The following is a 17712-nucleotide window of genomic DNA, read 5'->3' as shown; positions in this document are numbered from 1 at the left end:
GATGGTTGTGAGCCACCATGTGGTTGCTGGGATTTGAACTCCAGACCTTTGGAAGAGCAGTCGGGTGCTCTTACCCACTGAGCCATCTCACCAGCCCTAGACTTTCATTTGATGACTTTCCTGGTTGGATAAATTTACAATTTAGATTGGATAATATTACAATGAGTATGTGCTACTTTGGAGTCTGTTGAAAGAACTACACTTTTTTATAAAGCACCTCAAGAGAGAGAGGCCTCACACAGGTCCTTCCCATTGTAAAAGACGTGCAAGGCAATTATCTTAAGCCCAAGCGAGGAAACTTACTGTGAGTGCCCGTGTTGTTGACGTAATGAGTTCATGAGAAACTGCAGCAACAACTCTTGAGAGATTGTTTTCCATGGTGACATCTGTTATACTTGGCAGTAAGCTATAGCCTCTATAGATTCTAGTAAGAAAAATGCAGAGGCTCTAAAAGCATGTATTTTTCATGATCAAATGACATTTAAACATGTATGATTAAGGTCCAGAAGAAAGGAAAGCAGCATTGACTTTAGAGTAAACCAGAGACTGGGAATGAGGCTGGGTCTGGCTCAGCAGCAGAGCGCTTGCTTAGCATGCAAAAGGTCTTTCCAAAAAGACTGGAATAAGTTTTTCATCATTTAAAAAAAAAAAAAAAAGGCCTGACTTCTCCTTCACTAGATGCCCCTACACATTCATTACCATGTGCTGCTGGTTGATTTTTTTTTTTTAAGTTGTTTTTTCCATGAGAAAAGATAAGAGTCATTTAGGAGTAATGACTTTAAAATTTGATGAGTTCAGTTTCCAATTCAGGAAAAAAAAAATCCAATTACCATGTGAGCTTGGAAGTCTTTTGGTTGAGTTGTGTTTTTGTTGTTTCAAATCATCAAAAAAAGAAAGGTATCCTGTATATCCAGTCTTAAGAATTTAAAAGACAAGGTCTCAAGGGCATGTTTTACTACTCTTACTGCAATCTTCCTTACAAACTAGATTTCCAACAAAACCAGTACATTCACTGCAATCTTTTTGCTCTGCCACTCTACTGGCCAGGTAGAAGAGGTTATGTGGCCAACGGACCCTGCCCATGTGCTAGCAATATAGGCCTGAGAATCAAGACTACACACAGCCGTCTGACCCTTGGCATCAGCCCACCCACTCATTAGCTAAATTCACTAAAAGAGTGAAACTTTTCCATGGACTGGTTTTCAGATGGCATGTGACATTCACAAGCAAAAATACAATTATCAGATGAAGACCTTAAAGAACTCATTGCAAGACTGAGGACATCACCGTTATGTGACTGAGAAGGGACTTAAACCACAGGGGGCTGTGGCAAACCAAGCAAGGTGCTGTGGGCAGCGTACCTGGTGATGGTGCTGACAGAAAAGTGCGATGGTGGCTGGGTCTCATGCATGAGAAGCTTCAGGTAGACACTGCTCTGATCCCTTGCTACAGCCACAACTGGGTCAGCTTGCCCTTGGTCACACTTGTAAAACAGCTTTGGGACAAGCCTGCCATGAAAGGAAAACTGATCTACTCATGAGGTACGTGAAATTCACCCGTCACTACACCATTCCCCAGATGCTAACCCAACCTATGCCCATGACAGCCATCAGAGCTGTGCACAGCAATTACATCCAAGAGGTAGAAAGAAGTAGAACTCTCTTTCATTCTTAGTGCTGATCTCTAAACTACAAATTTGACAATGAAAGCACATTAGTTTTATAATAAAAGGCTAGTGATTTGTTTTTTCAAATTCTCACTTTAGTAAGTTTTTAAAATAATTAAATGGGATTCCTTTTGCCTCTCCCATTCTCTTACTATATATTTCAACCAAAGAGTAAAGAAATAAATACTGATAAAACACCTTGTTAATGATGTTGCAGCAACATGTCGAACCCTGGGGTCTTCATCTCCAAGCAAATAAATGACCACATTATTGAGTACTCGTTCTTGTAGTTTTAGAAACTTTAGAGACAGAAAATAAAAATATTTTAATTTCTATAATGTTGTTTTTGTTGTTTTTTTATTGGGGGAATTTGGATTTTTTGAAATACAGTCTCATTATGTGGCTTTGTCTGGTCTGAAACTCACTAGTTAGATAAGGTTGGCTAGTGCTGAACTCACCAAGATCTGCCTGCCTCTGTCTCCCAAGTGCTGGAATTAGAGGCATGGGCTGCTGTATCTAGTTAGTTAAGGAAGGCACTTTGGAAAGCTAGTCAGGAAGAACTCAGGGTGACTTATTTCAAATCCATGCCACATACTGACAAGTTTCATGACATAAAGTGTTGAAGATATAGCACAACACAGGCATTCAGCAGGATTCATACCGCCAGGGTGACCCTGCTCAGAAAGTTTCCAGAAGATAGGGACCCACAGTCTCACAAAATGAACTGCTTACCCCTGTATAATGATGAGCCCCTCGGTGTAAACTTTCTGCTTTTGCCTCCAAAAAACTCACGAGCCTAACAAAAGAGCACATTCAACAGAGATGTCATTCACTTAGCAGACACAGTGCTGGCCTGTAGCTCTCAGACAGCTCAACAAGAAAACAGTCTCTCAGAGGCAGCTGAGACAATTTGTCTTCTACAAATTCTTGACTAAACAAGTAAGCACTGGATAAACTGTTTTTCATCAAAATACAAACCCACTACTTCAAGAGTAAGTGTTCCATGAATGAGCTTAAATACAGAGAGGACAGCACACTGAAACTCCCACCCAAGTGACCAGCTGTGTGCCCCGTTCCACAGTCCTAATTGCAACAACAGAATAATCCTTCTTTCAGAGATCGTCTGAAGATGAGACACAATAACCCACAAGGTCTACAGTGGCTTTAACAATCAATCAAACAGGCTGGAGAGATGGCTCCATGGTTAAGAGCACAGGCTGCTCTTCCAGAGGAGCAGGGTTCAATTCCCAGAAGCTACAGATAGCTTACAACTGTCTATAACTCCAGTTCCAAGGCTTGCAACTTCCTTTTGCTGGATTCCATGGGCACTACATGCATATGATACAAACACAAACATAGAGGAAAAACAAAACAAAAACAAAAACCAAGCAAACAAGCAAAGAACAAAAAGCCACACACCAAAAAATGTGAATAAAAAAGGGAACATTTCCCTTCTAAAAGGGACTGTTAAAAGAACTGCTAACTAAAACTTACTCTAAGGAAATGAAAGATACAATATGTTAAATTTTGGAATTTTTTTGTTTTTGTTTTTGTTTTTGGGTGGGGGGCATTTAATGGTTAAAAAAAAATGTGTATTTAGAATTTTTCAGCTGGGCTCAGTTTAGATAATCTCAATTTTACTTGCAGCATCCAAAGCATTATAATCAGGAAGTAGTCAACCATGCTGTCTTCTCTCCATCAGACCACATCAGTGTCCCAGAGCTGCTTATAGCCTGCTTGATCCTGTGCTTGTTGGTCTTGGCAACCACAATCAACATACTTACTTGTCTTCTAGCTTCTTCATGACTGACTGGTTAGGGAACAGACTAGATTATGGTGGCACTGTCAAGCTTCATTTCTCCTAGGAGTGTTCTGGTGAGGGTATGTGGACTGCCCAAGGGGAAGGTGGCTGATGTTAGGGCACCTTCCACACTGCCTTCTAGACTTTCCCTGTCTTCACTTTGACTTCAGTTTTGGGAGGGGCAAGAGTTCTCTACTTCACTTTCAGCACCATGCTGGCGAAAAGCCACTTTTTTCTTTGAGACAGGGACTCTCCCTACTATGCTAGGCAAAGTGGCTGACCAGGAAGGCCCATGGAGCCAGCTGCCTCCACTTCTCCAGCACTATGGTTACCACCGTATCTGCTTTCATGTAGGTGCTGCTATCAAACTCAAGCTCTGCTTGTGAGGTCACCACCCATCTCCACAGTCCTCAAGTTATTTTTTTAAACTGTAACAAAATACTATTCAGCTATCTCCCTTAAATCAGAATAAAGGTACATTAAAAACAACAACAACAAAAAACCAAGCAGAGTTTCTCAAAACAAACAAACAACTCAGTAGGGCTAGAAAGCTAGCTCAGCATTTAAAAATGCATTCAGGTCTTCCAGGGACCTGGAGTGTAGTCTCGGCAGACATGTTAAGAGGCTTAAACCATTTTACTCTGCCCCAGGGGCTATGACGCCTCTGGTCTTCTCAGGCACTTGCATTCATGTGCACAAACCCATATGCCTAATACAGACAGACAGATTTAGACAAAATTAAAAATAATATACTGATTTTTTTTTTTTTTTACTCCTACCATCTAGAAAAACAGGACAACCAGAAAAACTTATCTCATTTAAAATAGCAAAATCTCCAAGTTCAGAGTTCAATAAAAAGTACTGTGTCTATCACATGTTCTCTAACTAAACTGCAGATGAGCTGAACAGGCAGTACACACGACAGCCATGCCAACTGCAGATACCTCAGCACTTTCAATTTTTAATTTGAACTTCTGAATTGTAACTTGGCTCTCTTACCTGAAGTCAATCTCTGCCAGAGTTTCCAGCAGTTCGGTCCTCACCAGCCAGTAGGAGCTGTTCTTCAGAGGCAGCATATCAATAAGCAGTTGTAATCCCAAGTCACTGTAGCTGCTGCTGCAAAGACTCAGGACACAGTGCTGAAAGCCCATCCCACCGCAGAAGGCATCAGGTCAGACACCGCTTCTTTGAACAGCACTCTTATGCATGCACCTGTTTGTGCTAGTCTATCTTTAAGCAGCAACAAGAAGCAATACAGGTTCCCAGAAGTACTCAAGATACATCTTTATCTTATTATGCTTGAGTTTAAAAGTAGATGTGCCCGTTATATTTTGTTTCTTTCTGCCTCTGATTACTTGCCTTGACTCTTGAGCCTCAATCTCAGGAACACTAACCACTGGATTAGAGGAAGATGACACAACATAGTCCTGCCACATGTGAAAAGAAGTCTCAGGCCCAGCATAAGGAGAAGAGACCCATATCAAAGAGTATCTTAGATGTGACTCAACTTTCTTGATGGACAAGGAAGGAACCAACGTGGATCTTATATTGCTATAGCACCTTCAGCCTCAGAGATTAAAGGCATTAATTATCCTGTAGCTATCCTATACAAGGATAACACACTTATATCTATCAGCATAGCACCTGTGCTATCAGCATGCCTCCATTGCTCAAAAGACACAACTAACTAAAACTTAACTTAAAAAAGCAAAAAACAAAAGCCCAATGGTGCGGGGGGCTGGAAAGACGGCGCACTGGTTAAAAGTGCCTACTTAACTGCTCTTCTGAAGGGGCTGAGTTTGGTTCCCAGCATCCACATCAGGTGGCCACCTAGAATTCCAGTTTCAGGGGATCCAGTGCCCTCTTCTGGCATCTGTTGCTATTACCCTCACAGACAGAAACTCACACTCTGACATACTCTCTCTGTCTCTCTGTCTCTGTCTCTGTCTCTCTGTCTCTGTCTCTCTGTCTCTGTCTCTGTCTCTCTCTCTCTCTCTCTCTCTCTCTCACACACACACACACACACACACCATTAAAAAAATAAAATCTTTTAAAAAAAAAATTAGATCTAGAAAAACACTACTTTGAGGCCATTACATTTCTAAAAAGAATGATAGTCCCTTCCTGAGACTTAATCACTGTTTTGTTTTAATTTTCTCTAGTTAAATTTTCTGCTACTGAATGCCCAATTGTGACTTAGGATGTAGCTAATAGGAAATGTTTCACCTTACTGTCACTTGAGGAATCAAGGCTCTTTTAGTAAAAGCCCAGTTAAATAACACCCATAATTTCATTGCAGCTCAACATTCTAGTATCTTAAAAAACAGTAATTGTAATTATTCAACAAACTTTATATTTCAAAATAGCAAAGGTATATTTCTAAACACTATCTTTAGAGAAAAGAACGTTTCAAATAAGGAGTCCAAGAATTAAAAGTTTTAATAAATTTTAATATGATGGCAATGTTTTTTCAAAGGCTGAGTGGTAAATTGCGGAAAAGAACTGTTTACAACTTACAGAAATGTGACCTATTAAGCTCCAAACTTAACACTATCAATGGTAAGCTCACTAAGGCAAGGAACAGTTTATGTAAAACATTGTACTCACCCTCACAGCTGTACAAGCCAACTTGCAAGTAACAGAAGATTCATCCTTCAACGTTTTCTGCAGTAAAGGAATGCAGTCCACCAGAGAAAATGTATTTCCTAACCAGAAAAATAAGCAAGAAATATCTCTATAGAAACATGAACATGGACAGAGTATCCAGAAAAGACACCAGAGCAAACTTACCTGTCAGGGTTCTGATGTTGCCCAGCCAGTCACCAACACGGAGACGGGACCTACTGAGGATGGAGTAGACAAGGGTCCCACAGAGAATGGCAGTAGCTCCTCGGACCTGTGGGTCTCCATGATCGATGTAGTTCAAGATGTCAGAAACATACTGTTCCTCTGTGGACATAAATGGCCCAGCTGTACCTTCTTCCATCATCAAATTTATACTACAAATGAAGCAAGCTTCCTTCTCAGGAAAGGAGGCAAAGGGAACATTTTGCAAAGGGCCTGACTGTAATTTCCTAAGTAGTAAAAGATGTTTGGGATTTAGTTTCTAGAGTTCTCACATTGAAATTATCTCAATATGTCAGGATTTCTAAATTGTGATTCCAGGTTGTCAGATTAAAATCAAACTTCCNCCAAAAAAAAAAAAAGCCGGGCATGGTGGCACACTGGGGAGACAGAGGCAGGCAGATTTCTGAGTTCGAGGCCAGCCTGGTCTACAAAGTGAATTCCAGGACAGCCAGGGCTATACAGAGAAACCCTGTCTCAAAAAACCAAAAATAAAAAAAATAAAATCAAACTTCCGAGATTTCTTTTGAAAATTAAGATCAGAAACAATCAATCTAGTATATATTTGTTATCTTTAAACTCAGTAACACAGATTTGCCTTATCACTCAAAGAAAGAAAGAAGGTGGTAGATACTTTCTACTCCAGAACAACTGTGTCCAAAAGCAGACCCAGTGTGGTGCTGTCCTGACCAGGCTTAGCCTGAATATGGATGTGGCCCAGAGCAATTTAACAATGCAGCTTATGATTTAAGAAGAAATAAGTATGTGTATAAATAACTTTCACATTTCCGGATTTCTACTTTATGACTTATGTGGTCATTTGTATGTAATACACATAAGGGGAGTCATGAGACTAAGAACATGACCACATGCACACCTGGAGAGTTCTAACACAGCTGAAACATATAAGCTACCTAGAAACACTCACTACTCTAAGACAAAAGAAGGCAAGACTGTGAGATAGCTTAAGTACAAATTAGCTGGTGAAAAAAGTGAATTGTAACATACCAGTACTTTCCGTGGTATTAAGAGGTACTTTGTACAGTCTGCTGAAGAACGACTCTGGATGAAGGGCCACAGCCGCACCAATGCAGCTGAGGGCCAGGGCCTTCACACTGACTCTCACGTCTCTGTCTGGAACCAGTGCTGCAAAGGAACCACCCAGGCCCCGTTAGCCTTTTCCAAGGAACAAAACTCACCCCTCTCATTCCCTCCCTCTGTCAGCAGAAATGGAAAGTAAACGACCCCAATAACCAGATACCAACAGACCAACAAACTGACTTCTGAACCTGTAAGTGTCCCCTCAACTCTGTACCTACTCTGCTGTGCTTACCTTTCTTTTCTCCAGTTAACAAAAAGGAAGCAGATAAAAGACGGACACAATGTACCAGAGGAGCAGAATCATCATCATTAGGCTGTCCTATGTCACCTTTGATTCGGCAAGGCTAGAACAGAGAAGTAAACATTTGATTCACCAGTTCAGTCATGAAAGTAATCCACATCAGGGTGCTAGAGACAGAGATGCCTATGCTTGGCCACCCCCATAGTTGATCTCAAACAGAACATAACTGGAACCCTAAAACACAGGGCCATAGGATGCAGCAAGAGACAAGCTTAGTATGGAGAAGGTTCACTAGACAGGAAGGTGCTAAAACATAGCATTCAGGTAAGGCTGTTCACATTGGCAAGTCACAACTGTCTACTGAAAACTATGAGTTCTAGTCCAGCCAGGTCTATATAGTGAGACCCCGTCTGAAAAAACAAAAAAAAAAAAAACCAAAAAAACCACACACAAACAAAAAGATACTAGGCAAAGGAATAAGCCAGAGAAACACAAAGGTCGGAAGGATATAAAAGAAACTAGAGTGCTCTCAAAGGAAGTAATTTTGAAGATACAATTAAATGACAAATCGTATTCCTGACCTTAAGGAATTTAAGTTAACTGTAAATTTACATGTAATATGCTTGTAAAGCAAACAGAGAAAGAGAGAGATGTTTTAATCAGTTGAGTGAGCAAAAACAAGAACTGCTGCAAAGCTCTGCACAAGCCTCAAATGAGGCAGGGTGGAGCTCAGCACAGGGTGCATCTGTGTAGGGAGGAGTCTCTGGAGGCAGAACTAATGCAACTGTTAAGAGTTTGGGTATCCCTGGAGAGGCAAAAAGGACAAGGCCTGGGAGTGTCCAGTGTTTCTAGGGGAAAGAAATAAGCCAGAGCTGGGCTAGGAACAATGGAATTGGTAAAAGCCAGGGCAATTCCAACCCCTCACACACAAGTTGTTCCTTCCTATGAAGCTCACCTTGCTTTCTGGATCACTGGCTTCAGCAACCTCATCTCTTGTTACATACTTATCTATACTGCTGTCGGAAGGCTGCCTGCTATGGCCCATTCTTTCCAACAAGTGTGCCTGTTGAAGGGCTTTAAAAATAGAAATCATAAATAAGTGACAAGTCCAATTAAAATATGTATATATTTACACAGAGATAATATACAAGTACCAATTGAAATCAAAGTCTGATTATACCTAAATTGCCATTTTCATTTTGAATTGAAATTCAATTCAATTTGAATTGAAATGAAAATTAATGCCATTTTCAATTTAAAAAATGATACCAAAAGGTTTCTTTTTGCAATAAAGATAAAAGTCTTGCTGGCTAGTGGTGGTTCATGCCTTTAATCCCAGCATTTGGATGGCAGAGGCATAAAGATCTTCCAAGTTTGAGACCAGCTTGGTTTATAGAGTAAGTTCCAGGACAGCTAATGCTGCGAAGAGAAACTCCGTCTGGACAAACTAAAACAAACAAACAAACAAACAAACAAACAAAAAGATAAAGATCTAAGGCTGAAAACATTTCCATCATATAAGAGCTTACCCAGAGAAGAGTTTCTGAAAACATCTGAGACTTCACCAGAAAGAACACCTGCAGCTTCCTCCTCATCTTCCTCCTGTGGCTGTCCTATCTGCATGCCTAAATACTGGCTATCGGCACCATCTAACACCTGTACAGATGAAGAGGGACTGTCAGGGGAAAGCCCTTCAACATGAAGGAAAAGCCAACAACAGAGCTGAGCACGCAGAATGCAAAGACCATGCTGCATCAGTAACTCATACAGGACTGCAAAGGGCAATTACCTACTCAATGGCCGCAGTTAAATGCATGTGTAAAAGCAACAAGCAAGAGCTCTTCACTGCTATGCTAAGAAAAGCTTTGCTGTGGAATGTTACCTGGGCAAGGCCTGCACAAGATAGGAAGTAACATTCTGGGGATAGGCTTGTGGAACCCTGCTCCTTCCTAAGGATATATAAGTGGTTAATGATCGCTGGGATAAACATACTCTTCAATGGTATAGATGTTTATAAGTTCCACATGCCCTGGTGGGTAGCCTGTGGCTTGTGTTCTTTTAAGTAGTGTCAAATAAACTAACTGGCTTGTCAAACTAGACTTAGGTGGAATCATTACTTTGGTCTGTCACTGCTATCCTATCTGTGGTAATCAGATATTTGTTTGTCTCCCCCAGGAAAAGGTCATACCAAGCTTTTATAGCTCTAGAAAACCTAAAGAAATTTCTGTTTGTAAACATTTTTGATATTACAAAAGTACAGAGACAAAGTTTGAAGCTAAGACTAAAGGATGGACCATCCAGAGACTACCCCACCCAAGGATCCATTCCATTATCAGCCACCAAATTCTGACACTATTGCATATGCCAGCAAGATTTTGCTGAAAGGACCTTGTGAGGCTATGCCAGTACCTGGAAAATACAGAAGTGGATGCTCACAGTCATCTATAAGATGGAACACAGGGCCCCCAATGGAGAAGCTAGAGAGAGTACCCAAGGAGCTGAAGGGGTCTGCAACCCTATAGGTGGAACAACAATATGAACTACCCAGTACCCCCAGAGCTTGTGTCTCTAGCTGCATATGTAGCAGAAGATGGCCTAGTTGGCCATCACTGGGAAGAGAGGCTCCTTGGTATCGCAAACTTTATATGCCCCAGTTCAGGAGAACACCAGGGCCAAGAAGTAGGAGTGGGTGGGTAGGGGAGCAGGGCAGGGGAATGTGTATAGGGGACTTTCGGGATAGCATTTGAAATGTAAATGAAGAAAATATCTAATAAAAAATTGAAAAAAAAAAGACATAAGGTTGGAAAGAGAGGTGGAAAGTAGATATGGGAGTAGCTAGGCAGAAAGATGAGGGGTAAACCTCAAAATACAAGCATGCAATTCTCAATGAGTTAATATTTTTAAAACCTTGTCTTCCTGAACAAACTGTACAATAAGTTAGAAAAAGGGGCTGGTGAGATGGCTCAGTGGGTAAGAGCACCCGACTGCTCTTCCAAAGGTCCAGAGTTCAAATCCCAGCAACCACATGGTGGCTCACAACCATCCATAACAAGATCTGGCGCCCTCTTCTGGAGTGTCTGAAGACAGCTACAGTGTACTTACATATAATAAATAAATAAATCAAAAAAAAAAAAACGTTAAAAAAAAAATAAGTTAGAAAAAAAGACAAGGCTTCCAGATAAGAATCTAACAATAGGTTATCTGCATTAAATTTATCAATACTTCCTATGCCCAGACAGATTCTGTGGTAAAAAGTTGCTGGAAAGAACAGCAAGGTAAACCCAGTGAGAACTCAAGGATAAAACTGCAGCCTATAGTCAAAACCTCTTAGGACATCTTTAACCTGTATGTGACCTAACAACCTCTTTTGTTTGGTTGGTTTGGTTTGGTTTGAGACAGGGTTTATCTGTGTACCAATGGGTGTCCTGGAACTCAATTGTAGATCTGGGTAGCCCAGAACTTAAGAGACACCACTTGCTCTGCATGCTGCCTTGCTTCCCGCCATGATGATAATAGACTGAACCTCTGAAACTGTAAGCCAGCCCCAATTATGTTTCTTTTCTTTTTTTTTAAGAACACTGTAGCTGTCTTCAGACACCAAGAAGAGGGCGTCAGATCTCATTACAGACAGTTGTGAACAACCATGTGGTTGCTGGGATTTGAACTCAGGACCTCTGGAAGAGCAATCAGTGCTCTTAACCACTGAGCCATCTCTCCAGCCCTATGTTTCCTTCTTAAGGAGTTGCCTTTGTTGTAGCCGGGCATGGTGGCTCACGCATTTAATCCCAGCACTCGGGAGGCAGAGCCAGGCGGATTTCTGAGTTCGAGGCCAGCCTGGTCTACAAAGTGAGTTCCAGGACAGCCAGGGCTATACAGAGAAACCTTTTTTGTCTTGAAAAACAAAAACAAAACAAAACAACAAACAAACAGAGTTGCCTTGTCATGGTGTCTTTTCACAATAAAATCCAAGTATGGAGGTTGGGGGGTGGGTTGAGGTGGAGTGGTAACACAAGCAAACAGTGGGTATATGCATATTTATAAGCATGGGTGTGGAGGCAAGAGGTCAATGTCAGGTATTTTCCTCAGTTGTTCTTTATGGTATTTTTGAGTCAAGGTCTCTCAGTGAACCTGGAGCTCACCCATTTGGGATAGACTAGCTAGCCAGCAAACCCCTGTTTCTACCTTCCCAGAGCTGGGATTACAAAAGTGTGTGGTCACAAAGACCAGCTTTTGACATAATATTGTGGATCCAAACTCATGCTTGTGCGGAAGCAACTTACTGGAGCCAGCTCCTGTGGACACAATACATATTTACTTCTGACTTGAATTCAGTGTTTTGCATCCATTCCAGTATCTCATAAAATATAAAATTTAGAAGCAAGCCCAAATATCCTACCATATTCTTAATAAAATATATTCTAGGCTGAGTGTGATAGCTCACACCTTTAATCCCAGTACTTGGGAGGGAGATGCAGGTGGATCTCTTTGAGTTCAACCAGCCTGGTCTACAAAGCAGGTAGAGGACACTCAGGGCTATTATACAAAGAAACCCTGTCTCAAAAAGACCTATGTATAGGCTCTACATAGAATATATATAGTTTATATATTATGTAATATATATATATGCTATATAGACTATTATATTCTATAGTACATATATATCAAGATATATGCATATTCTATAGTAGCTAAGCATTTAATTACATTACTTAAAGCTGGATGTAGAAACTATTCTACTTTTAGGTGTATAGCCAAAAGAATTGAAAACAGAGTCTTTGAGATATTTAGTAGGCCTATTATTCATAATTGTGACATTATCCATAATTGTCAAGATGTGAGAGTAACCCACATGTTTACTAATAGATGAGAGAATAAACAAAATGTAGTTCTATCCATGCAATGGAATATTAATTGTCCCTTAAAAAATGAAAATTCTCACACATGCTACATGGAGGCATTATGTTAAGTAAGCCAGTCATAGAAGGATAATCCTTCATGATAAACATACTGCATGAAGGACCTACAGTCATTAAACTTGTACTATAAAAAACAGACCACTGGTTTCCAAAGGAGGGCACAAGCCTTTACAGAAGGTCAGGTCTCAGAAGATGAAGACTCAATGGAGGTGTATGGTGGTGATGAATATACCACTTAACTGTAGGAATGATCTATGAGATAATTTTATTGCTATTTAATACACTAAGAAGAGAAAGAGGAAGAGGAAAAGAAAATGACTATTTAGAATGCAGGCCAAGTGTGGTTCATGCCCATATTCACAAGAGTCCAAAGCTTAAGCAGGCAGATCTCAAATTTAAGGTCAGCCTGGGCTAGGGTCCTGTTTCAGAAATACAAAACAAAAAACAAAGTGACAAGCAAGTTTAAAAAAACAAAACAAACAAAAACAAAAATACCCCACAAGTCAGCACACACTTGCACCAAACTTTCTGATTATATAATCTTTGAGGTGATTCCTGTCTATGAACTCAGACATCATAGGGATAGAAATATGCACAGACTACTTTAAAATGGAATGTGGTATAAGTACATTGAGAGGTCAAAAAGTGCTAAAAATAATACAGAGTACTAATATCACCACCCACATTAAGACCACAGATACTTTCAATAACAAGCTCCTTGAAAAATTCAAAGTAGTTATTTAAACAGGCCTAATCAGGTATTAAAAATATATCATGTGTACAAGGTGCATGTAAGTAACCTCACTTTAATCTCCATGGCTCAATACAAACGATACTAGGCAATTTCTACAGTGAAGACATCCAACAAGGCCAAGTTCTCTGTTAACCATCTGAGCTGGGGGGCCTCTTACTATTATGTGTAGTAACACAGAAAAATGAGCAGGAGGGTCCAAGTGTGGGCATCCAAGAATACGCTCAGAAGACAAAAGAACCAGGGCACCCTCTGCCCACTCACAATTTCAGAACTGTCCGAAGGAGTCACAGCTGAATCAGGCCCTTCAGTGGTGGTCTGAGAACTGTCACTGATGGGTGAGGAGGCCTGGGTCCCATCATTCAGGTCCATGGCAGGGTCAGATGGGACAGCACTGAACTGGCTGGAGCTGTGGCTCAAGATGTCCTCCTCATCCCCATCAGTAGCAGCACTGGTCAGGTCACAGCCGGACAAATCCACAGAGTCTGCTTGAAGTGTGTGCTGGGATCTAGGCTGCTCAGTGATGATGTCGTGACCAACAGAACCAGGAGTGGAAACACCTGAAGAAGCAGCGAGCTCTCCACCAATCTCACTCTTCACAGAGGCTAGAGACACAGAGAAACTCAGTTGTCAAACGGCCAGAGGAAACTGTAGCTAAGGAATCCAACTGTGCAAAATGACAAAAAGTTCACTGTATTGAATGTTCTAACTATTAAACAGCTTGGAGCATAGTGAAGAAAAAGTCAAGGAGCACAGTTCGGCTGGGTGAACAAGCAAATTCTTCATGGCTGTGAATATTTTCAAGCTGAAGTTCTTACTGCATCTCTAAAGCCACACATAGAATGTGTGTTGCTGAGAAGCAGCTGGGGCAGGGACAAGCAGACTTCCAGGATCTCTACATAGGCAACAACAGAACACTAGTGAGCGCAGCACCCTTTAGGATCGGCTTGCTTTCTTCCAAGTCCTGTTGTTCATCTCCACTCCAATCCTAACCTCCTCTATGATAAATACACTCCATCTTTTCCTAGTTTAATTTTGAAATTCCCTCTTACAAACACTATGTGAGATCAAAGTCACTTCAGTGCCATTCTATAATAGTAAAATCCAGTATGTAACATTTATTCATCCTTAAACGTTTGGAAGAACTTGCAAAAAAAAAAGGGGGGGGTTGATTTATATTGCAGGGAATGAAAGGTTCTGATGGTTGGGAACACTGAGATTGTACCAATAAAAGCGAGTTTTCAGAATGCTGACAGGATGGTTTGTTTTATAAAACAAAACATTAAATATAAAAACAAAATCACGAACAAGGTGTGAGCAGTGGCTTGTGATGAAGGCAACTGGGTCACAGGCACTTGAGTTTTACACTAGTCTAGGCAGCCCAAATTTCTGTCCTGTGACTTGTTTATCTTGTAAGCAGGAAAAATCCATTGACATTATTCAGGTTTTCCTCCCCGAGGATCTTTGTCTTATTTTTATTTACCTAACAGCAAACATAACTAAAGCTTTCGCATTTTATCTATTTATCAGTGTCTTAAAATAATACCTGTGTTTTATAGAGAACACAAAGAATCTTATGTAACCACTTGTGAGCAAAACTATATCCTTTCAAGTTAAATTACCCAGACAGTTCTTCAACCCACTGTCCTGATCATAGACCATTTAATTCAGGAGACAACTCCATCTATCATCCACTTCCAAAAGGATATGCTCAAGGATAATAAATCAATTTTTGAATAACCTAAAACAAGAAAAGCACATAGCCAAACACATTTAGAGTGAACATTATAAAAGCAGCTCAATTATAAAAGCTGCCCGCAATGCTGTGTGCAGGCTGAGGTGCTGAAAGGGGCACGAGATGGCAGATAGTAACTAGAGGCTGACACTGGCAGCTCATGGCTGCCACCGAGTACCTGCAAAGGCTGAGCTGCTGACATCTGACCTGGACTCCGAGTCATCTTCCAAGGCTTCTTCCTCTCCTAAGAGCACTTTGCCTAGTAAATAATACAGCAATATTCTTTTTTAATTTTGCTAAAAATAATGTTGGTTTTGGTTTTTTTAGCTTGAATAAATAGTCAGGTACGATGGTGCACACGTTTACTCCCAACACTCAGGAGATAGAAAGCATGCCAGTCTCTATGAGTGTGAGGTCAGCCCCATCTACACAGTGAGTTTTAGTCCAAACCAAAGTTATATAGTGGCTCTATCTCAAAAAACAAAAATCAAATAAGCATATATTCTGAATTGAAAATCACAGGCATATTTAATTTACCATAATACAATTTATCCATCATGTATTAAATATTACTACAATGTTAAAGGATGAAAAAAGAGTAACTTTTAGAATACTGTAAAACCAATTAAGAGGCAGAAGTAATTACTATTGAACTATACCACATAATAACTTTTTATTTAACTACTGTTGTAGTTAAATAATTTACTATCAGTTAATAAATGAATGAGTGGCTTTTGACTGAAAAGGTCCAATTCTATCAATCAGGCCTTGGGATATCCATGCTCTATTGGAATATCCATGGCAAATATGAAGTTGTATGTCAAACTCCAACATATAAATAAGTCACTTTCATTTTATTATCTTTTTATAGTCTACACTATAGCTAAAAATCTGAAAAGACAAAATATTTCCTAGTAGAATTTTAAAAATATACCTTATAGTTTATATTTAAAGTTATATTAGGAAGAAAAATCAGATTTAATATCTTTACAGTTACATTACATATAAACATCATTAAATGACATCAAATTACACTTTGAACTTGTCAGCTTGATTGAAAGAAGATATCTTAGGGAATTGTCAGAGAGGGCTAACTAAGAGAGAAGACTGGTTCTTGGCATGGGTAGCATTGTTCTCATGCTGAAATACAGAACTAAGAGGAAGCACACCAACACAGGTGTAACAGCCTGCCTCTGGCTGCTGCTCGAGCAAATCTGCCCTGCTGTGAGAGGCCAAGACCTCTGAAACAGTGGCCAAAGTAAACCTTTCCCTTCAAGTTGTTCATTTCAGGTATGTCCTCATACACAGGAAACTGAAACAGATACCATCTAGCTGTTAGCTTCTCATTTTACTGTTCTTCAAGTAATAAGAGCTGTGATACTTCCCATGAAATTACATGATATAACATTAAAGGCATAAGCTAATTAGCAAAGAGAACACAAATCTATGCAAAATTCAACACAGCAACTAGACATAAATACAAACAGAGCCTTTTATTAACAAAACATGTGGTTTAAAAAAAATCAAATAAAACTCAAGAACAGTGAATTTGAATTTTAATGAAGCAGTTTCTACTCTCCAAGTCAGTGGCTGATTATGATCTGGGAAAAGTTCCCCCAGGGCAGATCCCATGAAGATGGAAAAAGGAGAGGGGATGCCAACAGAGAAGAGACCCCTGGCCCCCTCTGACCTCTGCTGAGGCCTATGTGCTCCACAACTCTATTTTTATCTATCTTATATCCGGCAGATTACACTTGTCTTAGTTAGGGCTTCTATAGCTGTGATAAAACTCCATGACCAAAAGTAACTTGGGAAAAAACTGAGGGGAACTGGGGAAGGGACCTGGAGGCAGGAATTGAAGGATGGAGGATGCTGCTTACTGGCTTGCTCAGTTGGCTTTCTTATAGAACCCAGAACCAACAGCCCAAGGGTGGCAGTGCCCAGAGTTTAAGCCAGGCCTTTCTCTATCATCAATCAAGAAAATGCATAACAGCCTTGTCCACAGACCTGTCTAATGAGGACATTTTTTTCAACTAAGGTTCCTACTTCGAGAAATGACTCTACCTTGTATCAAGTTGACAAAAACTAGCCAACACAACACTTGAAAAAAAAGAATCTTCATTATAACAAAAAAAGTTTTAAAATCACCAGTCTAAATAAAAAATCATCAGGAGATTCAGGAAATAGTAAAGATGAGAACTTATCTCAATAACATCACCTTTGTCCCCATCTCTGGACAAAGAGACTGTGGAGTAAATTATCAAAGTGGTTTTACCAAGTGCCCAGTGATCTCTCCTAGATCAAGAATAGAAAGTAATATTTCTTAGAATTCTACTCTCCTTTAAACATTGGCAATGCTTTCTAAAATCAGTATTTCTTACAGCAATGGATCAAACATTTGGCTTTCTCTTTAAGAGGCAAGGTCTTCCCAGTTGCCCAAAAGACTTCTGTCTCAGCCTCCAGGTAACATCTAGCTCCCAAATTCTTCAAGTAAATGTTCTCTTAATTCAATGGCAACTACAATGTTTTTCTTGGGAAGAACTTACTCAAAAGTGAGGTGTACTATTGTTGGAACAACATGATGTACTAACCAGAACCCTGGAGCTCTTGTCTCTAGCTGCATATGTATCGAAAGATGGCCTAGTCGGCCATCAATG

General features: G+C 40.2%; 1 protein-coding gene across 2 annotated transcripts in view; it reads right to left on the bottom strand.

Moving 5' to 3' along the window:
- Htt (huntingtin) overlaps positions 1-17712 on the bottom strand; it is a 147431-nt gene that overhangs the window by 83764 nt on the left and 45955 nt on the right. Inside the window, exons 11-23 of one of the 2 annotated variants that reach the window (XM_021163625.2) lie at positions 15234-15314; positions 13585-13925; positions 9183-9309; positions 8609-8727; positions 7645-7756; positions 7320-7457; positions 6258-6416; positions 6075-6172; positions 4467-4606; positions 2399-2462; positions 1865-1965; positions 1362-1508; positions 304-424 (exon numbers count right to left, since the gene is read on the bottom strand). In XM_021163625.2, the coding sequence (XP_021019284.1) occupies positions 304-424; positions 1362-1508; positions 1865-1965; positions 2399-2462; positions 4467-4606; positions 6075-6172; positions 6258-6416; positions 7320-7457; positions 7645-7756; positions 8609-8727; positions 9183-9309; positions 13585-13925; positions 15234-15314 (1748 nt within the window). The remainder of the gene's footprint in view (positions 1-303; positions 425-1361; positions 1509-1864; positions 1966-2398; positions 2463-4466; positions 4607-6074; positions 6173-6257; positions 6417-7319; positions 7458-7644; positions 7757-8608; positions 8728-9182; positions 9310-13584; positions 13926-15233; positions 15315-17712) is intronic. The other variant, XM_029477727.1, reaches the window with a different exon arrangement.

Source organism: Mus caroli, chromosome 5 (genome assembly GCF_900094665.2).
Source record: "Mus caroli chromosome 5, CAROLI_EIJ_v1.1, whole genome shotgun sequence".
Lineage (NCBI taxonomy): Eukaryota > Metazoa > Chordata > Mammalia > Rodentia > Muridae > Mus > Mus caroli.
The sequence above is the reverse complement of the archived record's forward strand: the minus strand, read 5'-3'. Positions and strand labels throughout refer to the sequence as shown.